This window comes from Salmo salar, chromosome 26 (genome assembly GCF_965601325.2).
Source record: "Salmo salar chromosome 26, fSalSal1, whole genome shotgun sequence".
In the NCBI taxonomy this organism is placed as follows: domain Eukaryota; kingdom Metazoa; phylum Chordata; class Actinopteri; order Salmoniformes; family Salmonidae; genus Salmo; species Salmo salar.
The window spans coordinates 15,641,055-15,667,867 of NC_138316.1; the positions used below are offsets into that span (position 1 = coordinate 15,641,055).

The 26,813-nt window shown below is 43.2% G+C and overlaps 2 protein-coding genes across 5 annotated transcripts in view; one reads left to right on the plus strand and one right to left on the minus strand.

The window, feature by feature from the left end:
- Window positions 1–73: 73 nt before the first annotated feature.
- Window positions 74–6,275, minus strand: spg7 (SPG7 matrix AAA peptidase subunit, paraplegin). 2 transcript variants are annotated; one of them, XM_014175494.3, is made up of 17 exons: window positions 5,340–6,275; window positions 5,083–5,185; window positions 4,905–4,997; window positions 4,541–4,782; window positions 4,001–4,140; window positions 3,732–3,834; window positions 3,514–3,639; window positions 3,254–3,416; window positions 2,958–3,131; window positions 2,616–2,740; window positions 2,425–2,527; window positions 1,943–2,053; window positions 1,728–1,843; window positions 1,412–1,568; window positions 1,171–1,334; window positions 976–1,053; window positions 74–829 (listed from the first exon to the last, which is right to left on the minus strand). In XM_014175494.3, the coding sequence occupies exons 1-17, from the start codon at window positions 5,580–5,582 to the stop codon at window positions 614–616; spliced, it is 2,457 nt and encodes an 818-aa protein (XP_014030969.3). In that variant the 5' UTR covers window positions 5,583–6,275; the 3' UTR covers window positions 74–613. The 2 variants fall into 2 exon arrangements, with proteins under 2 accessions (XP_014030969.3, XP_014030970.2); XM_014175495.3 differs by having other exon boundaries at window positions 5,147–5,185; window positions 5,340–6,274.
- Window positions 6,276–8,663: 2,388 nt separating this feature from the next.
- Window positions 8,664–26,813, plus strand: part of LOC106587256 (ankyrin repeat domain-containing protein 11) — a 148,135-nt gene continuing 129,985 nt past the window's right edge. For all 3 annotated transcript variants that reach the window (XM_014175490.3, XM_014175493.3, XM_014175492.3), the window contains exon 1: window positions 8,664–9,119. The gene's annotated coding sequence lies outside the window, so the exon portion shown is untranslated. The remainder of the gene's footprint in view (window positions 9,120–26,813) is intronic.

Here is a 26,813-nt window from a genome sequence, read left to right on the forward strand (position 1 = left end):
AAATAGAGGACATTGTCTTGAAGTCATATTGAACTTTGGTAAACAGAACACAAGATGGCGCTGGCAACTATAGGACAGTTGAAATGAAGCTTTATTTAAACACCCCTGAGCATCACAGGGATTTTGGAGCAAATCACCATTTTACAACTCAAGGTAGGATTCTTCCCATAATACAATGAACTGCATATCCACTGCAGCAATGAACAACCTTTATTGGTACACCATTTATGCCATGCTATAAGGCTGACCCAGACCAAGTTAATCAAACAGAAGCATCCTTTTCAGTGCCACTTACCCGGAGTATGGTTGAAATACTCTTCAAACCTAAAAAAAGGCCCACCAAGGAAGTGAAAAAGGACCCTTGGTCTCAAAAGGTCTATGAGTTCACTGTTCCTCACCACTAACAGACACCTCACTGTAGTGAATGGACATTGATCAACAAACTGAACTGATATCCACCAGGAAAAGCAGGTGAGGTGGCACTTAACTGTTTATAGTGATTTGTGTACTGGAAACTTGCAGCCCCACAGAGAGGCACTCTGGTCCTCCTACATTATATTGCTGGAGAAGTGTGTGTACAGATTCCTGCAGAGGAGTGTTGAGACTGACCGGGTCATACAGTCCTCGGGTTCAGATGTTCATCATTATCGTCCTTCCTACGAGGACGTGGGCGTGGCTCATCATCCTCCCCTGTGTCCTGCTTGTCCTTCTCCGCTTCGATCCAGCTTTGAGGGGCGATCATCTTCTTGGGCCCGTGGGGAGGGGGTCCCAGCAGAGCCTCGATGTCCTCATAGTTCACCACTTCCCGCTCCAGAAGAGCATTGGCCAACTGAAAATACACACAGAGAAAGCCAACTGTGAAAGCAAAGTTATGTTTGACAATGGAATATAATGCATGAGTGTTTAAAGATGGTAGCTATGTAGACACCACGCCACACAAAAATATGGCTAACAAATGTGGAATGAGGGTCTTACCATTATCAGCTTGTCTCTGTTATCCAGAAGCAGTTTCTCGGTCTGTCTGTAGGCACGTGCTATCAACAGCTTAGCTTCCTGCAAGAACCAAAATACAAGCCATCCTTCACAAGGTTATCTCCAGTGAACAGAACTACAGGTCAACTTACAACAGGGGCATCTTCTACTCGTACTGTTTCACGGGTGCAGACTTACGTGGTCCATCTGCTGCTGGAGGCCCTGGCTGAAGGGCCTGCGTCCGACAGCCCCCTGCTCCTCTGTCTCAGGGAAGGACATCTGACCCACACTGGAGGACATGCCATACTGCTTCACCATGGAGTAGGCCACACGAGTCACCTTGCGCAGGTCATCCTGGGCACCTAGCGCAGAGAAAAACGTCTCACAGACTGAATGCTATAGGTGTGTGTATGTTGTGATGAATGGTCAGACAGCCTACCTGTGGTGACCTTGTTGAAGGTGATGGCCTCCGAGGCTCTTCCTCCTAGAGCCATACACATCCTCTCAAACAGCTGTTCTTTGGAGAACAGGTACTGGTCTCTGGGCAGGATCTGGGCAAAGCCGAGGGCAGCGTTGGTCCTGGGGGCAATGGACACCTGGCAAACAAGACAACCAGCGAATATATCACTATTGTACAATATATGGCCATCTACTATGTTCTTGGTCCTGTTCATTTCTCCATAGTATTCAACAATATCACATTGAGCAAAGGCACACTGACATTAGTGGACAGACAGCTATGGAGGTGGTGTCACCTTCATGAGTGCCTCTGTGTGCTCTAACAACCATCCAACCAGGGCATGGCCAGACTCATGGAACGCTACAATCCTCTGCTCCTCTTTGGACAGGATCTTACTTTTCTTCACACTTCCTGTACACAAACAGAGAAAGTCAATAAGGGACCAGAAATCAATCTCTACCACAACAAATTTGGTGGCAGACATTCATAGACATCGTAATGACCTCGTACCGGCTAGGACTCTCTCCACAGCGTACTCAAAGTTGAAGGTGTCGATGGACTTGTAGCCCTCCCTGGCAGCGTGCAGGGCTGCTTCGTTACAGATATTGGCAATGTCTGCCCCTGAGAGAGTAATACACAATCCCGTTAGTAAATCAGTGTATTCTGAAAACTGTGAGCCTATGTTTAGTGACAGCATACAAGAAAGTGAATATACAGTTGTTTTAGAGGGGTGCCATTTAAGCAATAAGGCCGAGGAGGTGTGGTATATTAGCCGTGGTATATTGGCCATATATCACAAACCCCCGAGGTGCTTTATTGCTATTATAAATTGGTTACCAACGTAAATGTTCTCATACCTGTGGTATACAGTCTGATATACCATGGCTGTCAGCCAATCAGCATTCAGGGCTCGAACCACCCAGATTATAATAGTCTGTATTTGTGAGTGTGGGAGAGACCCACTGATTAACTTCAGCCATGTGTGTACATACCACTGAACCCTGGGGTGAGCTCTGCCAGACGCAGGGAATAGCTGCTGGCTGGGTGGGTGAGCTTGAGTATCTTCAGGTGCTGCTCGTAGATCTCCTTCCTCTCCTGAAATGCACAAGGAAACAGCTCATGCACAGGTAATACGTTGGAGATCTTCTGGACATAGATACCTTCAGAGGACAGGGCACTGTACCTGCAGAGTGGGGAAGTCGATAAATATGTGCCTGTCCAGTCTCCCTGGTCTCATGAGAGCATTGTCCAAAATGTCCGCCCGGTTTGTAGAGGCCAGGACTATCACATGGTCAGTAGTGCCCATTCCTATTGGGAGAACGGTAATAAACAGTATATAAGTGCAAACAATGTTGTTGAATAGCCCCCCAAAAAAAGACATGAGATACATATATTATGTCTCTCCCCCCCCCCCCCAAAAAATACTTAAACCTTCACATGTCAGTTATGATAAAAGAGATTGATAACCGTGACGAAGTAACGGAAAACGATCATTTGTGTAACTCAGAACAAACCCCCTCCTCACCGTCCATCTCCACCAGCAGCTGATTGAGGGTCTGCTCTTCCTCCGTGTTCGAGAAGCCAGACATGTTATTGGAGCGCTTCTTTCCCACAGCATCAATCTCATCTATGTAGACGATGCAGGGAGCTCGGGCACGCGCCTCTTTGAACAGACTCCTCACCCTGGCAGCACCAAGACCTGCACTTACAGACAAAAGATACTTTATTATTGCTTTGACTTTCTGTCCACCTTGCAGTCTTCTTTGGACAACTTAAGTGATTACTGATATGACTTCTGATTGGAAACAGTGCAAATCTTACCCCCAATGACTTCCACAAACTCAGAGCCTGCCATGGCCAGGAAGGGTACCTGTGCCTCTGTGGCCACAGCCTTGGCCAGCAGAGTCTTTCCACAGCCTGGGGGCCCTAGCAGCAGGGAGCCCTTAGGGACTTTGGCCCCCAGGTTGAGGTACCTGTCTGGGCACTGCCAAGAGAAATCAGGGGTCAGCAAGACACTGAGGTACCTGGTGACATTGCTAATAACCGTCACACAAATCACCTCTTTACATTTTCCATCTTACCTTCAAATAGTCAACAAACTCCTTCACCTCCATTTTTGCCTCGTGCATGCCCGCCACATCTTTGAAACTCACACCCTTCCCAGACTTGCCATTCACAATAGTGAACTTGGCCATTTTCAGCTGGTTCTGTTGAGCACGTCACAGACAAGCATGAGAAACACAACAAAATGGCTAAGACCACTAGTAAAGAAAAAAACAGTTCAACAGCCCCTACTTACAAATGCACTGAAGCCTCCCTCTTTTCCACCCATGCCGGCCAGGCGGAAAATATACCACAGGATTGCCACCCCAATGGCAGCCATTCCAAGGGCATAAAGTGCACTGTAAAGTGCACAGAGACAAAAGCAGCATTGTACCAATGCCATGGAAAATCATATTACATGTTATTGCGGTATAAACATATTACCTAACCATGGCATGAATGTGATATTCATTCTTTCATGATCACATCACAGATACATCTGTTGGTTGAGAGTCAGGTACTCACTTTCCAAAGAAGCCAGTGCGCTTGTAGGAGACTGGTATCCTGTCCTTGGCGTCAATGTTCAGCTCCTCTTCTGCAGCTCTGAGCTTCTCCTCAAATTTGTCAATGTTGGCCACCTGCATACGGTACATCAGAGCCAGCCTCTGCACACAGATGGATGGAGGAAGCGTGTGAAGGGGGGGCATATTTCACTGAACATCATCTAGATTCCTGTGCTTATAAATAGGTGACATGGCCATCGCAACATTAAAGTGGGGATGGAATGTATCAAGATTCTAAAAGCTGAGGGGTAGACTACAAAGTAGGATCAATGAGTTAGCCAGCTAACATTGATAAGCAACCAGCAATAACTATTGATTTTCTGGTTAATTAAAAAGCTAAATTTAGATATTGATTCAACAAATGAAAACGCATTAGACCAAGCTCATCTTTCTAAAAAACTATCTGAATATTTAGGCAAGTTAACTGGCAAACCCCTTGATTCTGCTTGGTGGTATACTGTACATCAGTGTCCAGATTCTAGAATGAGGAAAAGGAACGTACAGGCCTTCCGAAGATGACTGCTCCAGGGTGGAGGTAGATTTCCACCATGTCGCTCTCCGGGACCACCTGCACACGAGATACCTCACCCTTGGCCAGCATCTCATTGACAAAGTCATTCCAGGAGATGTTTCCCCCGCTGGTATTGATGGAGTTGAGGAGGCTCATGACGAGGGCGATGATGAAGAGAGTGCGCAGACGTTCCCTGTACATCTGATCCTCTTGCTCCCGCCGCTTCTTCTCCTCTGAAAGACAATGGGGAACTAAGAGGGGCAGCTAACAACTCACCTGTGTCATCATGGCACAAGATAGCTAGTATAAAGGACTGTAGCCTGAATGCAATGCTGTGTTGAGGTTTCTTACTGACCTTCATCTTCCTCTGGAGTTTTTCCCTTGGGTCCATCACTGTTCTTTTGATCTTGTTGTTTAGACTGAGATGAGCTGAAATTATTTGTGGAACCTGCAATGATAGGTTACTAGTCAGTGTCATCAGACTGGGAAATATTAGATCATCTTCAAATTAGTGGGTGGGGGTGGCTGCATACCTAAAATATTCCACAGGCCAACAGGGTTTTTGAACAAGCTGTTCTTGATCAGTAGCTTACTTACTGCAGTCAATCCGGGACTCATGGGTCTGTGTAGCAGTTGCTGGAGAAAGAAGTGGTAACATAATATTAGACAAGGACCTTTTCCTGTTGCTCACAGTTACAGTAGCTAAGTACATGACAAAGGATATGTACTTATGTGTGATATGAATGACAGTCAGCTACTGTCATGGTGGAAACAAAGACAGGCAACTAACCTGAATGAGCCCAGGGTTGAGGCCATTATATGGTTGAGTCACCAATGGACGAAGTGAGCATGATAACATTTTACAGTTCATACATGTCGATAGCTGCAGTTTGGCGCCATCGTTGTTTGGGCACTTGTTGACAAATTGACAGTTGCTGCGTCCTGACACCGTCCATATTATCGTCTTGTAATTTCTACAAGAACTGGCACGTCGCAGAGCTGCCATTTCCCTGCCTGCTAGGCTACCGAACATTCGCACAGGTTAGATACAACTACAGTATAGCTGGCTAGCTAATAAAACTGACATGGTCACCATTAACAGTGCATTCACTACCTGGCTAGCCAACGTCAGTAATGACAATAGGCTTTCGACCTTGAGATTGCAGCAGTGGTCAGCGCGGTATTTTGTTATAAAAAAGAGAACTACATAGTTAGCTAGCTGTTGTTATTCAACATAAGTATAATAAATATGGTTTGCTACATTAAAGACATATCACTCCTTACACTGATCCGTCCTCAGTACATGTACAACTGTCTATGTATCTTAAACGACAAGGTTTCGTTCACAAATCCTTTGATATGCTCTGAAATGTAGATGTACCCATCATTCTGTTTTGGTAACGAATTTGTATCATTGAAGCAAGGTCAGTGAATTAAATAGGTATTCCAATTCCTTGTTAGGCTGACCACGAGAGCAAATAAGCACATAGATATCCTGACACATTTAAAAAGTGTTTGCTGAACCCCGAACTTTAACCCCAAGAGATACGTATCCCTTGACCAAAGAGTATCTATATATCTGATTTGATTCTATGTTCACGCTGAGATAGACATAACTTTCAATTTGCGGAAAATATAGAATTTATTGTCAATAAACTAATATTAGACTAGGACCTTTTCCTGTTGCTCACAGTTACAGTAGCTACAGTACATCAAATAAAATATTCAGTACTGAACGGCCCTTTGACCCTTATCGGGTTACGTCACGATATTGCTTCATGAGCGCTCTACCTGCGCAGGATTTTCACATCCCGCAAACACGTTCCTTGAGATAAAAATGGCACAAAGAATAGATGCTAACTGTAATAAAATACAAAAATACACTTATTATTGACAATGTGTTTGTGCGCTGATACATCATTGTATTTTACTGTATCTGCCTCTTGTGTATGCTAAATAATGTCTCTATGGACTTCTCTGCTGTAGTTACAAAAGTAGCCACCAGAGGTAGCTATGGCATCGAGCATTCATTGTGTTTATATTTAGAAATAAATAAAATTTCTAATACTTTTATCAGTAAGATCATGGTGAAACAGCTTTGAGAGTTTTGTTGTTGTTTTCTTGTTCCTAAAGGTTTGTGTATGACATTGTGATTGTAAAAGCTGCCCTGCCTAAGAAATACCAGACAAAATCTGACCTTTAAATAAAGGTTAAATTTTTTTTAAATTGCCTGGTAGACTATACCAAAAATGATATACTCTGTGGTACAAGACTGAAGTAGAGCAGTTTGGGTGCTTCCTTGGTGTCCACATCACTAAGGATATATCATGGTCCAAACACACCAACACAATTGTGAAGTGGTCACGACAACACCTCTTCCCTCAGGAGGCTGAAAATAATTTGCAATGGGCCTTTCAGATCCTCAAAAAGTTCCATAGCTGCGTCCTTGATGTCAGGGAGCTTGACTCCAGTGTTGTACTGGGCCACACGCACTACCCTCTGTAACACCTTGCAGTCAGATTCCAAGCAGTTGCCATTCCAAGCAGTGATGCAGCCAGTCAAGGTGCAGCTATGGAACTTTTTGAGGATCTGAAAGGCCCATTGCAAATTATTTTCAGCCTCCTGAGGGAAGAGGTGTTGTCGTGACCACTTCACAATTGTGTTGGTGTGTTTGGACCATGATAGATCCTTAGTGATGTGGACACCAAGGAAGCACCCAAACTGCTCTACTTCAGTCTTGTACCACAGAGTATATCATTTTTGGTATAGTCTACAAGGACCTCTACACTAGGTGGTGTCAGAGGAAAGCATGAAAATTGTCAAAGACTGCAGCCACCCAAGTCATAGGCTGTTCTCTCCTGCTACCGCATGGCAAACGGTAACGATTAGTTAAATAGTTAACCATATAGAGGTACAGATTAGTTAAATAGTTAACCAAATATTTGCATTTACCTATTTTGCATAAACTTTTTTGATCACATACACTGCTGCTATTGTTTATTATCTGTCACTTTATTTCTAGTTATATGTACATATCTACCTCAATTACCTTGTACCCCTGCACATGGACTCGGTACTGGTACCTCTTCTATATAGCCAAGTTATTGTTACTTATTGTGTATCTAATATTATTATGTGTTTTACTTTACTATTTACAATTATTTTTATATTTTCTTTCTCTCTGCATTGTTGGGAAGGGCCCGTAAGTAAGCATTTCACTGTTAGTCCACACCTGTTGTTTACGAAGCATGTCACATAAAAAAAAGTTATCCTAAAAGCATGCAGTACAACGTGTATGTCCATTTAATATGGTAGAGGACCTAAAAACAAATCATGTTTTGAAAGAAAATAAAGGCCCATCCTATCACCGTGACGAACATTTAAATAAGCCAATGAGGAAATAGATTCAATATATATTTTTTTTATCTTAACCAATGATAGCGCTTCTTACATCTCCGTGCATGTCATGTTGTCGCCCAGCAGAGGACGCTCTTCAATGGGTGCAATCGATATGCATTACCAAACAACCCAAACCCGTCTCACTTTCAAAGTGTGCAGAGATCATCATCATCAACAACATTACGATATTGAGACTGTAGTTGTCAACGGTAAGAAATCATGTATTGATGATCGCACTGAGAAAGAGTGTTTTGGAAGTGAAATAGGCTATTCAGACCTGTCCTACCTGTGATCTGGACATTTGGGTCAGACTAGGGTGCTAGTTACCTGTAAAGGTGCTTTGGTTATAACTGACATCATGAGTAGGACTACGATAAGATTCAAGTATGCAATAATATGTTTGTTCAGGTGAATGATAATAATACGATATGAGGTGTCTCACTCCATCACGATGGGCGAGGTAAGTCAAGTGCACCCAACCTTCGTACTCCATTTCCTTTGCTTGCTCTCCCAACTGTATAATGGAGATGGGTCCCCAACCATGGAAACTGAAGTACTCGGTCAACCATGTTCGCGCCTTCATATTATTGTATCAATGTAGATTTAGTACTTTGATTTGATCCATAATGGCGCCGGTTTCATCGGTGCACAAATAGTACCCGCCCACATTCAAGAGCCAATCACAATCACTGTTTCATTTGGCCTCTTTCTCTTTCCTTCAGACGCATATCAAAGCCAAAGCCCGTCTGGAAACAGTTTGCAAGGGGTCGTTAAAGAAGATTAAGCCGAAACAAAATATCGTTTTTAGCTACTTTAAGTTTACCTTTCAATGCTCCAGTTTTGATTACTGAGCATACAAATCTTCAATTCAGACCACGGTGACAAAATAAAAAGTGTACAAGGACGTTTTCGAGGAGATTTGAAGCTTTCTCTGTCGGTTGTTGGTGTTCAGGAATTAGCAAGCTAGTTAGCACTAGCCTAGAAATACTAGCTAGCCTGGCTTGCTAACGTTAGCTTCCAATAGTCTGATTTTCAACTGAGATGTTTGCAGCATTTCTCGGATGTCTACGGACGGCAGATTGCTGAACCAGAGGGCCTCAAATGGGAAAAACAAGCATCGGACAGGAATATCGGGGATAAGCTTGTCGACGTAACTCGGATTCTGTTGAAGGTAAGACACAATAACATTAGTTGGCTAGCTAGCTGCGAATAACGTTACTCGATATGCTAGCTAGTTATACCGTTAGCCTTAGCTGTTAAGCTAACTAGATAACATGGTTTAATGCTCGAGTCGAAGAAATGTGTTATGAAGCTAGATGACCCCCCCCCCACCCCCCCACCCAGCATTCTAACTGCGTACGCGTTTAACTAGTAAGATGACAGGTAAGGACTTAATTTAGGCGAGAAGTGTGGCATACTACCTAACTAGCCTGCGAGTCGTTTGTTGACCTACATAGGCTGTTAATGTTATAGCTAGATATGTAGTTGCATAGGTAGTTGGGATATACTCACATGTATTTGAATGGCTTCAGTGCCATCCATGTAATAGCCTACACTTCTCTTCGACGATTGATGTATTTTGTAAAAAAAGAAGAAAAAAGAATAACACCATCTTCAAGGGGATATTGCATCACTGCCAGTGACGTTATTTCATACAACTCATCTGTTTATTTCTTTTTGGAAAAAGACACTGAGATGGGATGAAATAATTGGTTATGTTGATGTGTAATGCAGTGGTGAGATCAACTAAGACGTGCCTCATAATAAATGAACGTTAGTGCTCTCCAAAGTTGCTTGACTTCTCGATTTGGCAACGTGTTTTCCTGGTCGACTCATGGTCCATGGATCCAGGATTGGTACTTTGATTCGAATATTTTACTGTAATGTATTAACACAGTTACTGTGAAATGTGTCATTTACTCTGTCCTAACAAGCACATCATTATGGTTGTCATTAAAGTAACACAGGTGTGCAGTGTTTTCATATTAGTGCCAAAACCATTGCTTGACAGGCTCTATCATTTGAGTGGCTGTGGAAGGGTATGAATATTTCAAGTCAACAAGAAGTCACAACAGTAAGGCTTTGACTTCTGGTTGTGGGAGAGCATGAAAAGAAGGGCAAGGTTCCTAACAAACGACCACTCTACTTGGAGTAGACTGTGGTTGATAACGTTTTGGTGCAGTATCAGTTCTGTTGAAAACACTGCAGTGGAGCTGCTGGCTGTATTTCCTTACAGAGATAGTCTGAGCTCTTCGGCTTGTTGGGCGTTCACATTGAAATTCATTGCAGACGCAGCAATGCATATAATCCCCACCACCTTTGTCAAGATGTTGGAAGTGCCAATTTCATGTATCTTAGTTTCTGTAGTTATTTTGCAACTTCGTCCCCCTTCATTTTTGATGTAAATACATCTTGGCTCTGTGTTGGATGTATTAAATGAACTTTCTGCAATATGTAGCCCTAGTACCCTTGTACAACAGAAGTTACTTGATGTATACGCTTGTACACTCCCCATGTTAGTTTCAGCTTTAGGATGAGGTTTTGGAGAACTTTATAGCCTAGATTTTCACCAGAGTGTCGTGTTGTGTGTAAGCCTGAGACAGGAAATTGTGTCCTGCCTAGGTCAGTGAGGTCAGGAGCTGTGTTGAGAGCTGGGATGTCTCAGAACGATTTCCTGTTCAAGGCAGCCATCCTGTGTGACCCGTCTTCAGCTGCCTAAGTGAACCTCTTTTACTCAGGTTCACATACCGTGGTTCCTGTTGTGTCCTAGCCCAAGTCTTCTGAGCTTTAGCCTATTTGTGGTCATGGCAGAGCCACTATTTGACATGGTCCCACTGTGCCCTCTCCTGCCTACAGTGTGTAACGTGACACCTTCAGCACTGTCAGGTAGGCTAATAACGGGTACAAATATAAATCGCGGTGGGGAACAATGAGCGTCCCTCACAATGCCTCTCTGGCAGTCTGATTGGACGGCCTTGCTCAGTTTGGTATGTTATATCTTGTGTAGAGGAGAGTGGCGTGGCTTCTGCAAGTCTGTACTTCCTCCGTCTTGCAGCCCTCTACTGTGTTTACGTCGCTGCTGTGTGCGACTATCTAAACCTGCAGTGCAGGAAAGACACAGCAAAACATCAGAACTGCGACTGTCTGTGGTTCGTCCCACCACATCCTCTCTCTACGCTTTTGCCCTGAGGTCAGTGTGCAGTAGCTGCATTGCCGCCACGCTTGTTGTGACATACAGGGCTGAGAAACTGCTCACCTAAAGATGAACAATGTTTATACACAGGCAATTGTTTCCATTGGCTTGAGTCATAGCTCTGACAAGCTTTTGGATCTTGAATCACAATGTTTTTTTTATTTTTGTTTACTCTGGTTCCAGGCCACATGTTTGAATGTGGGAAGGAAGGTTTTGTTATGATGAGAAACCCAGTCATTTAGCTGGCCCCACCAATACTGTGGACACTATTTAGGTATAGCCAGTGTTCCACATTGGCCAGCAGTGCTTCAAAAGCTTCTGTGCCCACAGAATGGAGCTTTTACATTTTGTTGATCAAATCAAATTTTATTTGTCGGGTGTGCCGAGTACAACAGTGAAATGCTTACCATGCAACATTATGTGGGTCCACCGTACTGACAGTGCCTGACATAAGCAGCAGTAGGGTGCGTGTTGTTGACGTAACCTACTTATTCTAGTTGAAATGGGAAAGAAGAACCCATTGTGTATAGGCACAGGGAGAATACAGCTCAAAGTCCTCACACGGTCTGGCTTCTTCCTACCAAACTCTCCCCCAGTGCTGAGTGTTGGTCTGTTGGCAAACAAGGATGTCTACTCCTGCTTCTCTTTTGTTCCCTTTGACACTGCCAAGAAAAAATCTTTTATAGCTTTCTCCCAGCTAGCGCAATCTCTCTGGACCGTCAAATGCCATTTAAACCTCTTTGAAATTGGTTCCCGTCCACACACACACACACACACAAATAACAACATGGCTGTGTCCCATTCTCCCTGCTCTGCCCCACGGACAGGGAAGCCTCATTTGGGGTTTGGGTAGTCCTGTGTCTGATGCCTCCTCTACTGGTCACAGGTTTTGCTCACGTCTTCCACTGCAGCACTTCTGATAATATTTCTTCCTTGACTCTTAGATTAAAGGGAACGGGTCTCCCATCCTCTGGTTTGCTGCATTTTTAAAACATAACTTTTAACCGTTTTGTTTTTGATCTTTTGTTAAGGGCACACTTGAAGTAGAGCATTTTGTTATTGCTTTTAGGTGAGAGGCACGCAGTGTTATTTTTCAGAGACCAGTACGTTGTTTTCCAAACATTGTCATGACGCAAACGCTTTAATGATGGGCTTTTGCTTCCTTGTTTACAGATGGATACTGTTGTATATTTCCTCCCAAAAAGTGCAGCACTTTATGTTCAAGAAGTTGTTTGCGTATGAGAGAGCAGTTACTGTTTCGAGTGTGGGGGAGGGCTACAGCATTGCTAACATGGGCAGATGTGAGCTGGGAAGGATCACGGGGGGTGGTCGTATAAAGCTGAAGACAACAGTTGGTGTTTTGATTGGATGTGCTGAGCACTTTGTGATGTTTTATCCATACGTGGCACTGAGAATGTCCTTTTGTAGCTGGCCTGGCCGGCCAGTTCTTCATTCACTGCCTGTGAGCCCCTGAAAGAGGAGAGCTCTGACGTGTCCTCTATTGCTGTCTGGGCAGAAAGAGGCCAAGCTCAGCTCACATGGAATTGCTTGCCTTGCTTCAATCACTCCTCCTCACTCTTAAATGTTTTATTCTTTCTTTTTTTTCTCCTCTCTCTCTCTGTTGCTCAAATTCTAAGTGAGCAGAGTTTTATCCAGCGTTTTGAAATGCCTCTCGATCACATACAAAAAACATGCTTGGGTGGAGGACTGCCATTTTAGAAATGAGTTTAGGCTACTGGCTAGAGTTGTGCTGGAGAATTGGAGCAGTAGCCAGTTGAATTGCCTGTGGGTTGTTGTGGGCTCGTATATCCCCTGTGATGGGGTGGGTGGGGGAGCGTGGCCTGGCTGAATCTCAATCACTGGGACCTTCAGCTGGGGCCTTCAGCTCTGCTGTCCTTTTGACGGGGCAGCTGCAGCCATTCAATCGTCCCATTTACATTGAAATGCAGCGACAGGAAGGGGGAGGGGGACGTGGGGCAGTGCGTGACAGAAAAGCAGACCTAACCAAAGAGGACGTCCACCACGGGGCCATGACGCTTTGTTTTCACCAGCCGTGGTGCCATATACATCCAACAAAGGCCCTAAGCACCCTCCTTTGACCACCAAGGACATTTTCACCACTCAGCTATTCTTTAAAAAAAAAATATATATATATCTATACAACCACGCTTTGATTTGTGGAGTTTGTTTGTTGGTCAATCTCTTTCCAACAATTAGCAGCTGAAGTTTTTGTTTGCTTTTGTGCTTTGCACATTGCCAATGTATTTTAACCACACATTTGTTATGATTCTTTCATCACATTGTTTCCACCATATTCTCTGGCTTGTTTCCACTAGCCTATACTCTGGTTGTTATTATGCATTGCATTCAGTCCTTCCCGTTGCCAGTTCTAATGGGTGTCATACTGTGATCTTGGATGTTAAACTAAGCCTGCACACAGGAACTTTCTGTTACTCATTAGGGTTTGATAGACAACTGTGTTTCAGACAAATGAGGCCACTGTGTCATGACTAGGTTGGTATAGCTAGCTTTCCAGGATTGCTTGAAGCTCCTTTGTGAAGTGTGACACTGATTTAGAGGCTCTGTCTGGTGGGGTGGTGGGATGTTTTTCTACATGCTGTTCATTTGGACAGGTTTATGTTTGTCGTACTTACCCTGTGGGCACCTTCACCTAACTGTTGAGATTGCCTTGCATAGTTCCTTCTAAGGTTAAAGCATGCTTCAGTTTGTTTTGCACCCAAATACTGTTTCCTCTTGAAGCCAAGCCAACTGCCCTTCAAACCAGTTTGTGGTGTTTGAGTCTATAGATAGTCAACCCCTGCTGGCTGAGGTGCTGGTTGACACCTGCTTTTCCTAAAGTGTCTCATACCGTGCATTCGGAAAGTTTTCAGACCCCTTGATCTTTTCCACATTTTGTTACATTACAGCCTTATTTTGAAATTGATAAAAAAATAAAAATAAACTTTTCCTCGTTAATACCCCATAATGACAAAGAAAATAGGTTTGTAGCAAATTCTGCATATGTATTAATATTAAAAACAGATATCTCAGACCCTTTACTCAGTACTGTGTTGAACCACCTTTTTTGGCAGCGATTACAGCCTGGAGTCTCCTTGGGTATGACGTTACAAGCTTTGCACACCTGTACTTAGGGAGTTAATCACATTCTTCTCTGCAGATCCTCTAAAGCTCTGTCAGGTTAGATGGGGAGCGTTGCTGCACAGCTATTTTCAGGTCTCTCCAGTGATGTTCGATCAGGTTCAAGTCTTGGCCACTCAAGGACATTCAGAGACCTGTCTCGAATCCACTCCTGCGTTGTCTTGGCTGTATGTTTAGGGTCGTTGTCCTGTTGGAAGTGGAACCTTTGCTTCATCCTGAGAACCTGCTCCAGAGCGCTCAGTACTTCATCAAGGATCTCTATGTACTTTGCTCCGTTCATCTTTGTCTCAATCCTGACTAGTCTCCTAGTACCCGGCAGCTGAAAAAGTTCCCCACTGCATAAAGCTGCCACCACAATGCTTCACCTTAACCTGTTGCGGAAAGACGTTCCGCTAGCGGAACCCCTCGCCAACAGCCAGTGAAATAACAGGGCTCCAAATTCAAAACAGAGATCTCATAATTAAAATTCCTCAAACATACAAGTTAGAGGTCGACCGATTAATCGGAATGGCCGATTTTTAATTAGGGCCGATTTCAAGTTTTCATAACAATCGGTAATCGGTATTTTTGGCCACCGATTTGCCGAATTTTTATATATTATTTTTTAAGGAATATTTTTTAATTAGGCAAGTCAGTTAAGAACACATTCTTACTTTCAATGACGGCCTAGGAACGGTAGGTTAACTGCCTTGTTCAGGGGCAGAACGACAGATTTTTACCTTGTCAGCTCGGGGATTTGATCTTGCAACCTTAAGGTTAACTAGTCCAACGCTCTAACCACCTGCTTTACATTGCACTCCACGAGGTTACGCGAATGCATAAGAAGCCAAGGTAAGTTGCTAGCTAGCATTAAACTTATCTTATAAAAAACAATCAATCAATCATAATCACTAGTTAACTACACATGGTTGATGATATTGCTAGTTTATCTAGCCTGTCCTGCGTTGCATATAATCGATGCGGTGTACATTCGCGAAAAAGGACTCATTGCTCCCACTTGTACATAACCATAAACATCAATGCCTTTCTTAAAATCAATACAAGTATATATTTTTAAACCTGCATATTTAGTTAACCTCTTACATCTAGACGTTCCGCTAGCGGAACACCTGCTCCAATATCCAATGATAGGCGTGGCGCGAATGACAAATTCCTCAAAAATACAACTTCAATTTTTCAAACATATGACTATTTCACAGCATTTTAAAGACAAGACTCTCCTTTATCTAACCACACGGTCCGATTTCAAAAAGGCTTTACAGCGAAAGCAAAACATTAGATTAAGTCAGCAGAGTACCAAGCCAGAAATAATCAGACACCCATTTTTCAAGCTAGCATATGTCACAAAAACCCAGAAGACAGCTAAATGCAGCACTAACCTTTGATGATCTTCATCAGATGACACACCTAGGACATTATGTTATACAATACATGCATGTTTTGTTCAATCAAGTTCATATTTATATCAAAAACCAGCTTTTTACATTGACGTTCAGAACTAGCATACCCCCCGCAAACTTCCGGGGAATTCGCTAACAATTTACTAAATTACTCACGATAAACGTTCACAAAAAGCATAACAATTATTTTAAGAATTATAGATACAGAACTCCTCTATGCACTCGATATGTCCGATTTTAAAATAGCTTTTTGGTGAAAGAATATTGCAAAATGTGCTAAGTACATAGCCCAGCCATCACGGGCTAGCTATTTAGACACCCGGCAAGTTTAGCCTTCACCAATATCAGATTTACTATTATAAAAGTTCGATTACCTTTTGTTGTCTTCGTCAGAATGCACTCCCATGACTGCTACTTCAATAACAAATGTTGGTTTGGTCCAAAATATTCCATCGTTATATCCGAATAGCGGCGTTTTGTTCGTGCGTCCCAGACACTATCCGAAATGGTAAATCAGGGTCGCGCGCATGGCGCAATTCGTGACAAAAAATTCTAAATATTCCATTACCGTACTTCAAAGCATGTCAACCGCTGTTTAAAATCAATTTTTATGTAATTTATCTCGTAAAAAGCGATAATATTCCGACCGGGAATCTCCTTTTCGGCAAACAGAGGAAAAATCACAAAGACGGGGGCGGCCAGGGCACGCGCCTAAGCCCACAGTCCCTTAATCAGCCACTTGAGAAAGGCGAAAATGTGTTTCAGCCTGGGGCTGGGATGACGACGTTCAGGTTTTTCCCGGGCTCTGAGCGCCCATGGAAGACGTCGGAAGTGTCACGTTAGAGCAGAGATCCGTTGTAAAAGATAGAGATGGCAAAGAAGTTCAAGAAATGGTCAGACAGGCCACTTCCTGTAAAGGAATCTCTCAGGTTTTGACCTGCCATTTGAGTTCTGTTATACTCACAGACACCATTCAAACAGTTTTAGAAACTTTGGAGTGTTTTCTATCCAAAGCCAATAATTATATGCATATTCTAGTTACTGGGCAGGAGTAGTAACCAGATTAAATCGGGTACGTTTTTTATCCAGCTGTGAAAATACTGCCCCCTAGCCATAACAGGTTAATATTGCCTGCTAACATGATTTTCTTTTAACTAGGGAAAATGTGTCACTTCTCTTGCAAACAGAGTCAGGGTATATGCAGCAGTTTGGGCCGCCTGGCTCGTTGCGAACTGTGAAGACTATTTCTTCCTAACAAAGACAGCCGACTTCGCCAAACGGGGGATGATTTAACAAAAGCGCATTTGCGAAAAAAGCACAATCGTTGCACGACTGTACCTAACCATAAACATCAATGCCTTTCTTAAAATCAATACACAGAAGTATATATTTTTTAAATCTGCATATTTAGCTAAAAGAAATCCAGGTTAGCAGGCAATATTAACCAGGTGAAATTGTCACTTCTCTTGCGTTCATTGCACGCAGAGTCAGGGTATATGCAACAGTTTGGGCCGCCTGGCTCGTTGCGAACTAATTTGCCAGAATTTTACGTAATTCTGACATAACATTGAAGGTTGTGCAATGTACCAGGAATATTTAGACTTATGGATGCCACCCGTTAGATAAAATACGGAACGGTTCCGTATTTCACTGAAAAAATAAGCGTTTTGTTTTCGAGATGATAGTTTCCGGATTCGGCCATATTAATGACCTAAGGCTCGTATTTCTGTGTGTTTATTATAAATAAGTCTATGATTTGATATTTGATAGAGCAGTCTGACTGAGCGGTGGTAGGCACCAGCAGGCTCGTAAGCATTCATTCAAACAGCACTTTCGTGCCTTTTGCCAGCAGCCCTTTGCAATTCTTCAAGCATTGCGCTGTTTATGACTTCAAGCCTATCAACTCCCAAGATTAGGCTGGTGTAACCGATGTGAAATGGCTACCTAGTTAGCCGGGTGCGCGCTAATAGCGTTGCAAACGTCACTCGCTCTGAGACTTGGAGTAGTTGTTCCCCTTGCTCTGCATGGGTAACGCTGCTTCGAGGGTGGCTGTTGTCGATGTGTTCCTGGTTTGAGCCCAGGTAGGAGCGAGGAGAGGGACGGAAGCTATACTGTTACACTGGCAATACTAAAGTGCCTATAACAACATCCAATAGTCAAAGGTATATGAAATACAAATCGTATAGAGAGAGTCCAATAATTCCTATAACTACAACCTAAAACTTCTTACCTGGGAATATTGAAGACTCATGTTAAAAGGAACCATCAGCTTTCATATGTTCTCATGTTCTGAGCAAGGAACTTAAACGTTAGCTTTTTTACATGGCACATATTGCACTTTTACTTTCTTCTCCAACACTTTGTTTTTGCATTATTTAAACCAAATTGAACATGTTTCATTATTTATTTGAGGCTAAATTGATAGTATTTATGTATTATATTAAGTTAAAATAAGTGTTCATTTAGTATTGTTACAATTGTCATTATTACAAACCCCCAAAAATGGGCTTTCCAAAAAATTATTTTAATAATCGGCATCGGCTTTTTTTGGTCCTCCAATAATCGGTATCGGCGTAGATTTAAAATAATATATATAATAAAAAAAAAATCATAATCGGTCGACCTCTAATACAAGTATTATACACCGTTTTTAAAGAAACTTCTCGTTAATCCAACCACAGTGTCCAATTTCAAAAAGGCTTTACGGCGAAAGGATACCATTAGATTATGTTAGGACAGCGCCTAGACAAGAGAAACCACACAGCCATTTTCCAAGCAAGGAGAGGCGTCACAAAAAACAGAAATACAGCTAAAATGAATCACTAACCTTTGACGATCTTCTTCAGATGACACTCCCAGGACTCAGTGTTACACAATACATATGTTTTGTTCGATAAAGTACATATTTATATATTTAAAAAAAAAAAATTACATTGGCGCATAATGTTCAGAAATGTTTTGCCTACAAAACCTCCGGTGAATGAGTACATCAATTTACAGAAATACACATAAACTTTGATTAAAGATACAAGTATTTTACATAGGATTAAAGATAAGGAGAAGTTTAATGCAACCGCTTTGTCAGATTTCAAAACAGCTTTATGGCGAAAGCACATTGTTCAATATTCTGAGTACAGCGCTCAGCCATCAAAGCAAGCTATACAGTTACCCGCCAAGTTGTGGAGTCAACAAAAGTCAGAAACAGCGTTATAAATCTTCACTTACCTTTGCTGATCTTCGGCGGAATGCGCTCGTAAGACTCCCAGTTCCACAAGAAATGTTTGTTTTGTTCGATAAAAGCAATATTTATGTCCAAATACCTCCATTTTGTTCGCATGTTTACTTCAGTTTATTTCACTAATCGAAATGCACAATGCGCGGGCGCATAGGCTAGACGAAAAGTAAAAAAAGTTCCATTACAGTTCATAGAAACATGTCAAACGATGTCCATAATCAATGGACCAAGGCCCTTCTCCCCCAATTGCTCAGTTTGGCCGGGCAGCCAGCTCTAGGAAGAGTCTTGGTGGTTCCAAACTTCTTCCATTTAAGAATGATGGAGGCCACTGTGTTCTTGTGGACCTTCAATGCTTCAGAAATGTTTTGGTAGCCTTCCCCAGATCTGTGTCTCGACACAATCCTGTCTCGGAGCTCTACGGACAATTCCTTCGACCTCATGGCTTTGGTTTTGCTCTGACATGCACTGTCAACTGTGGGTCCTTATATAGTGTGTGCCTTTTCAAATGATGTCCAATCAATTGAATTTACCACAGGTGGACTCCAAGTTATAGAAACATCTAAAGGATGATCAATGGAAACAGGATGCACCTGAGCTCAATTGAGTCTCATAGCAAAGGGTCTGAATACTTATGTAAGACGGAGCTGCTCTTCCTCCCGGGGAAGGACTGCCCTTTCCATGATCTCGCCATCACGGTGGACAACTCCATTGTGTCCTCCTCCCAGAGTGATAAGAGCCTCGGCGTGACCCTGGACAACACCCTGTCGTTCTCCGCTAACATCAAGGCGGTGACCCGATCCTGTAGGTTCATGCTATACAACATTCGCAGAGTACGACCCTTCGCAGAGTACGACCTTGCCTTACACAGGAAGCGGCGCAGGTCCTAATCCAGGCACTTGTCATCTCCCGTCTGGATTACTGCAACTCCCTCTTGGCGGGGCTCCCTGACTGTGCCATTAAACCCCTACAACTCATCCAGAACGCCGCAGCCCGTCTGGTGTTCAACCTTCCCAAGTTCTCGCACGTCACCCCGCTCCTCCGCACACTCCACTGGCTTCCAGTTGAAGCTCGCATCTGATACAAGACCATGGTGCTTGCCTACGGAGCTGTGAGGGGAACGGCACCTCCGTACCTTCAGGCTCTGATCAGTCCCTACACCCAAAGAAGGGCACTGCGTTCATCCACCTCTGGCCTGCTCGCCTCCCTACCTCTGCGGAAGCACAGTTCCCGCTCAGCCCAGTCAAAACTGTTCGCTGCTCTGGCACCCCAATGGTGGAACAAGCTCCCTCACGACGCCAGGACAGCGGAGTCAATCACCACCTTCCGTAGACACCTGAAACCCCACCTCTTTACTTTATCCTATCCCAGGTATTCCTTAATCCTTCCAACCCCCCCCCCCCCCCAAAAAAAAGATATAGATGTACTATTGTAAAGTGGTTGTTCCACTGGATATCATAAGGTGAATGCACCAATTTGTAAGTCGCTCTGGATGAGTGTCTGCTAAATTACGTAAATGTAAATGTAAATTCTAAACATGTTTTTTCTTTGTGTGGTGTGTGTGTGTGTGTGTGTGTAAATGAATGAGGAAAAACATGTATTTAATCAATGTTAGCATACGGCTGTAATGTAACAAAATGCAGGAAGGGAAGCAGTCTGAATACTTTCTGAATGCACTGTACCTCCTGCAGTTAACTGGAATGGTCCGCTTGGGGAAAAACACCTTCAGCACTGAGTTTTCATACTCTGAGGCCAACATCGACTCGACAAACCAAATTGGGGTTTGGTAAGTCAATGGGAGAAGTAATAAAATGTGTCCTTTGGTAGTTAATTTTCTCATTCTAAAGGCAACCTAGAGTGGAGCTGATGCCTGTCACTACTACAGCCTTGTTAAACAGCCCACTAGCGTTAGCTAATGCTACCTAGCAAAAATCAGTACTTGGAATCAAACTATCAACATAGTATTCAGATAAGTAACTTGACCCACCCCATCACTACTGTTTAGGTTATCACGATAGTCCCCATGCTCTTGTTTTGATGTTGAGAATGTTAATCATCCTACTGCCAAATGTAGGCCTACTTTCATTATTTGTCCTGCGTGTGTCAAACTCCACTCGGTAGTGTTGCTTTTTATAGAAACATGCCAGCCTTATCTTGCTGGAGTATGTATGTAAGTAGGACAGAACAATTTATTACTTGCTAATTATGTATGCTTCTAACGCCATTTTTCACCCACAATTATGGCACAGATGTTATTTTCCATATAGAAAGCCTTACATGCCTGTACTATGCCTTAGGTTTGAAATGCCATGCTAATTTCTCGGAATGATCTCTTGTTTTGAACATAGCACAGGAGATTTTGAAAATATTGGCTGATCCTATAGTCTGTAGTTGCCGGTTTTCAATTTCATGTGGAACTTACGGTGCACTTTCAGAGAACCATTCCAGTTGCAGGGTCCACATTGGAATCTATTTAAGGCTATTGCTGTTCTATTAGGAATGTTTTACATAATGAATTATTCAATTGTGTGTACCAGGGTTATTTTTGGAGCACTTGAAAGTGCAGTAAGAGGGCTGACCAGCCACCCACTGAGAAACTTCACAGGGTCGAGGTCTGCAGTGCCCCTTCTTGCTACTGTCAGTCATGCTTATCTGCATTCCTGGCTGGCCCCAGCACAGCCAGGTGTGGCCATGTCATGCACAGTCATGCTAGCTAAACAAACCCCCTCCTGAACCACACATACACCCACACCACACAAACAACTAGAGCTGGGAATTGCCAGGGACCTCACAATAAGATATTGCGATTCTCATGAGTCTATATGTATTTAGATTCTGCAATATTATTATTATTATTATTATTATTATTATTATTATTATATAATAAAAAAAAAAAAAATTGTGATTTGCTGTTCCAAATGTATTGCTCACTATAGACTACTGGTCAAAAGATTTTAGAACATCTACTCATTCAAGGTTTTAGATTTTTAGTTTTCTACATTGTAGACTAATGGTGAAGACATCAACACTATGGAATCATGTAGTAACCCAAAAAGTGTTCAACAAATCAAAATATATTTTAAATTAGAGATTAGAAATCATGTAGTAACTAAAAAAGTGTTAAACAACATATATTTTAGATTCTTCAAAGTAGCCACTCTTTGCCTTGACAGCTTTCCACACTTGGCATTCTCTCAACCAGCTTCACCTGGAATGCTTTTCCAACAGTCTTGAATGAGTTTCCACATATGCTGAGCACTTGTTGGCTGCTTTTCCTTCACTCTGCGGTCCAACTCATCCCTAACCATCTCAATTTGGTTGAGGTCGGGTGATTGTGGAGGCCAGGTCATCTGATGCAGCACTCCATCACTTTCCTTGGTGAAATAGCCCTTACACAGCCTGGAGGTGTGTTTTGGGTCATTGTCCTGTTGAAAAACAAATGATAGTCGCGCTAAGCGCAAACCAGATGGGATGGCATATCGCTGCAGAATTCTATGTTAGCCATGCTGGTTAAGTGTGCCCTGAATTCTAAATAAATCAGACAGTGTCACCAGTAAAGCACCACCACCTCCATGCTTTATGGTGGGAAATACACATGCGGAGATCATCCGTTCACCCACACTGCGTCTCACAAAGACACGGCGGTTGGAGTCAAGCATCTCAAATTTGGACCCATCAGACCAAAGGACACATTTCCACTGGTCTAATGTCTATTGCTTGTGTTTCTTGGCCCAAGCAAGTCTTTCTTCTTGGTTTGCTTTTAGTAGTGGGTTCTTTGCAGCAATTCATCCATGAAGGCCTGATTCATGTGGTCTCCTCTGAACAGTTGATGTTCAGATGTCTGTTACTTTAACTCTGAAGCATTTATTTGGGCTGCAATTTCTGAGGCTGGTAACTCTAATGAACTACCCAATAGGGCTCTCCTCTGTATACCCCTTTACCTTTTCACAACACTAACTTTTTAAGAAGGCACACCTGTTAATTGAAATGCATACCTCATGAAGCTGGTTGAGAGAATGCCAAGAGTGTGCATAGCTGTCGTCAAAGCAAATGGTGGCTTTGTTCAACCCTTTTTTGGTTAGTACATGATTCCATATGTGTTACTTCATAGTTTTGAAGTCTTCTAGTATTCTACAATGTAGAAAATAGTAAAAATAAAGAGACACTCTTGAATGAGTAGGTGACCAGTAGTGCACGTCTGCTATATAGACACGAGAGAGCATGAGAAAATGAGTTGATCAGTCATGGAAATAAGTTCTTGAAACATGTTGGCTTACTATTTTTTTTAAAAGGTCGTAGAACAAGTTATAGGGTGAAAGTTAATGCACCTTTGACACAGGTACAGCTGACTAAAGCTACCTAGTGATCGTTTTATTTATTTTACAAATCGATACTTGGTCACATCACTACAAACAACTTTTCTGCTCAGGATGGTCTAGCTAGTCTCTGCTTAAGGTGCTGCTATACTTCCTCACACAGTTGGCAAGGCACTCTACCTATGCATAGCTCGAGTTCTTCAGGAAGCGCTGTTCACCGGAAGTGAAGGGCGTTGGAGCTAACTGTTTTCCTCGTTTCCTTCATTGAGTAAATCACTGACACACTTGAGCGTGTTTGGGGGAGGGGCTATGCGGTACCAGTGTTTTTTTTCCATCCCCACTGTTTCTGCAGAGCTTGGTTTGCCAAGTCATAGGTTTCCTACAGTGTCTCTGCAACATGTAAATTCTGAGTGAAAGAAGGCTGTTGTGAAAGTTCACTTCTCCTTCAGTGAGAGAACGCCAGGTATGCAGCACCTCAAATGTAAGGCAGGAGGTGGAAAGACTCTCTTTGAATCTGTGTGATCAAAGCCTCTGCAGCGTGCACTTCTTTTAAGCACTTTTTTAGCAAACATGCTCCAACCTCAGATTCATCTGTGCTCATTGGGATGCTGTGTGTGTGTGTGTGTGTGTGTTTGTGTTTCCTGGCAGTGGAAGGTTAGAAGAATGGCTAATGGTGCTTCTGATAACATATGCATGGCCTTAAATTCTGAAAAAAATGACTCTTCAGCCAGAATAGTCAGCCTGCTAGCGGCTGTGAGCTCTTCGCTTTTCATTTGACACTGATTCTTACCACTTAAGACAATATTACCAAGATTTTAAATAGGCTAAAGCTTATTTTTAAAACATTTTTTACGGCAGTAGACATGCTGTTCTCCTGCCTTTTTGCGACGTCATCATTGATTTCTCTCTAATCTAAAAAAGGAACAACATGTTGACATACGATTCAAGCTTAAACGTGTATTAATCTGAATGTATGTGTGCCCTTAAAAGAGAGAGAGAGCGAGGCGGTATGAGCACAGAATGATAGTGGAGAGGTTTGTTATGAAGGCTTATTGCGTTCCTTAATGACAGCCTGTCAGGGCTAGCTGTAGTGTTTTGTACAGTGCTGCATGCCAGCCCTGCCTGTGAGAACAGGAAGTTAATGCGTCTTTCCCACAACCAGGCCCCATGCCCAGCACCATCAGTGCTCTAGTGGTGAAGTGAGAGTGACCACCACGGCCTTAAGCGTAGCCTCTGCCTGTTAGAGTCCTGTGTGATTCTGTGTGTGAATGAGCGTTTGGTAACACCTCCGCACATCGTGTTGTTCTGAGTCCTCTTAAGGCTGGCTGTAGCTGCAATCTGTGATGTTTTCAATGCTTCATCTTCCAGGTGGTACTTGGGAAGCAGAACTAAATAGACCCTTCAGTAGGGACCACACACACAAGCATGTACACGCATACTGCCACACAAATGTTCCCCATCCCCTCTGTGGACTTGGCAGTAATTTCTGCCCAGCCTTAATTCATGCATATCCACTTCTTCTGGGCAGACAGGTTTCCGATGAGGAGAAAATGAGAAATCACAGGGACTGTCTGTTAGAGGGGGAGGGTGGGGGATTGGTGGCTGGTAGTTTGGCTCCTGGCTGATGGGGGAGGATTGGAAGTGACACAGAGGACAGAGATCCTCTGAAATGCCTCCTCCGCCCCACACACACCTGACACCCACAGTTAGCCAATAGCCATGGTGGTCAGCTACCGTTACAGTGAGGCCCCTGTCCAGGGACGGCGTGCCTCTCAAAGCTATGGGAATGGAAATTACCTTCAGAGCACATTACCACCCGGCCCATACTGCCTTGATGAGGGAGAAGAGTGTTGACTGTGCTTAAACAACCATAACAGTCATTGGTTTCTGCACCACAGGTATTATGTCCACGTCCTGTAAGTCAGCTGGTGTAGCAGCAGATTAGATTAATCGGTTGTGTCTGGCTGCCTGGCTGAGAGAGAGCTGGTGAGTGGGTGGATGGCTATGGGCAGTCTTAATGCAGAATTGATTTAGGGTGGCTGTATGGGGATGATGTGCCATGTGCTGCTGCCTCCACCTCCCTCCCTCCCATCTTCAGATTCACTCAGCCATCATTGAAATCCCTCTGCCTTTGCTGCCATGGGAACAGGAAATGACAAACAAAATGGTCCTTGAAACGGTCAGGTAGGCTCTCTGGCAGTAGATCTAACATCAGTGAGAAAAAGAAATCTTCCAATGTGAGGAATATTTTTTTAAATTCTTTTACTTGGCTGTCTCTCTAGGGTAATTGGCCACCTCAGTTCCTATATACTTGGGTGAGTGGAGTCGTTGCTGCTAGTATAACCTACGATACTGAGGCCATTTTATGGGTTTCTGAGAAGCTTGTCACAGTTCCCCTCATGTCACGTTCCTTTCTCATCATAATGTCACTCTTAAGGCGTCCGCATGCTTCCCAGCCGATATAGTTGGGAAGAGTTTGCATATATTACGATGACATTTTGATGTTTTTGTTCGTTTTGGACTTCGATAAGGTGTTTTTTTTCGGCTGTTCGGTCACACATTTTTCTCTCCGTGCAAGCTGAAGTCTGTAGGGAGTCTTCAACGAAGTGTGTGTAGTCATTCAACGAGAGACAACTCGTCCTCATGCAAATGTATTAACTTGAGAAATACTGCATCAAACATCCTAGCCGGCTTTTTCTTGTTTTTCAAGCAACGGTCTTTTAAGGGAGAATGCAAGCACAGTTTGTCTAGGTACCAGCCGAATTGAAGCATGCTGACGCCTTTACTCCCCCAGGGCTCGTCCTCTAGTAAATCTCCTCAACCATGTTTTCCATTCCATTTTTAATCACCGCCCTTTCTGTTTCTCTCTCTCTTGGTCTCTCGCTGCCATCTCTCTCTGCATTCGAAGACCGTGTCAGTGCACCAGCCAAGGCTCCTGCAGCCCTGTTCGTCTCAGAATGTTAAGTGCGTGAGGCTGCTTATGCAGTGAGCTGCTCCACAGAAACACAGCGCTGTTCCCTTCCCTGCCTCCATTTCTGCTGTGACTCAGTCAGATGGTGTTTACTTCATTATTTCAGTGCAGCCATCACAGGTCCAACATGAGGGGGCTGGAGATGGGTGGAGGATAATGCTCATTTTAAAATGTTTTCTCACACATGTAGCCTCTCTTACCATATGTGTTCTACCTATTGGTTTCCTCTGGGCGTATCAATGTCAAATGATATGTTGGTGGTAATAGTAGTGTTAATTATTCTGCTACACCATCTCTGTACACCTCTCATTCTTTCCTGGGGTTCAAATGGATTTAAACCCCTTAATTGTTCATGTAAAGAGCTACCCACCCATCCTGTCAAGACATTGAATATTATTCTATGGGAGAAGTGCGCTTTAGTTTATTAGTTAACTTTTCGTTCCAAGATGGCGTAACAGTCGGTCGTGTGTTGTGTTTGTCTTATCCCGTGTGAGTAGCCGTTTTTAATTTTTTTTTCTTGTATACATTTTAATCTCACTTTCCATCTATGAACTAAATATACTTTCCTGCAACCCACCTCACCCAATGTGGTAC

Bases quoted from the DNA above. Each gene is read 5' to 3' on its own strand.
- spg7 (XM_014175494.3), bottom strand. From the start codon at position 5,582: ATGTTCGGTAGCCTAGCAGGCAGGGAAATGGCAGCTCTGCGACGTGCC. The intron at 4,141-4,540 runs GTACGTTCCTTT...ATCTGTGTGCAG, and splicing joins CAGTCATCTTCGGAAGGCCT to AGGCTGGCTCTGATGTACCG. The intron at 3,417-3,513 runs GTAAGATGGAAA...TTCTCTTGGCAG, and splicing joins AGTTTGTTGACTATTTGAAG to TGCCCAGACAGGTACCTCAA.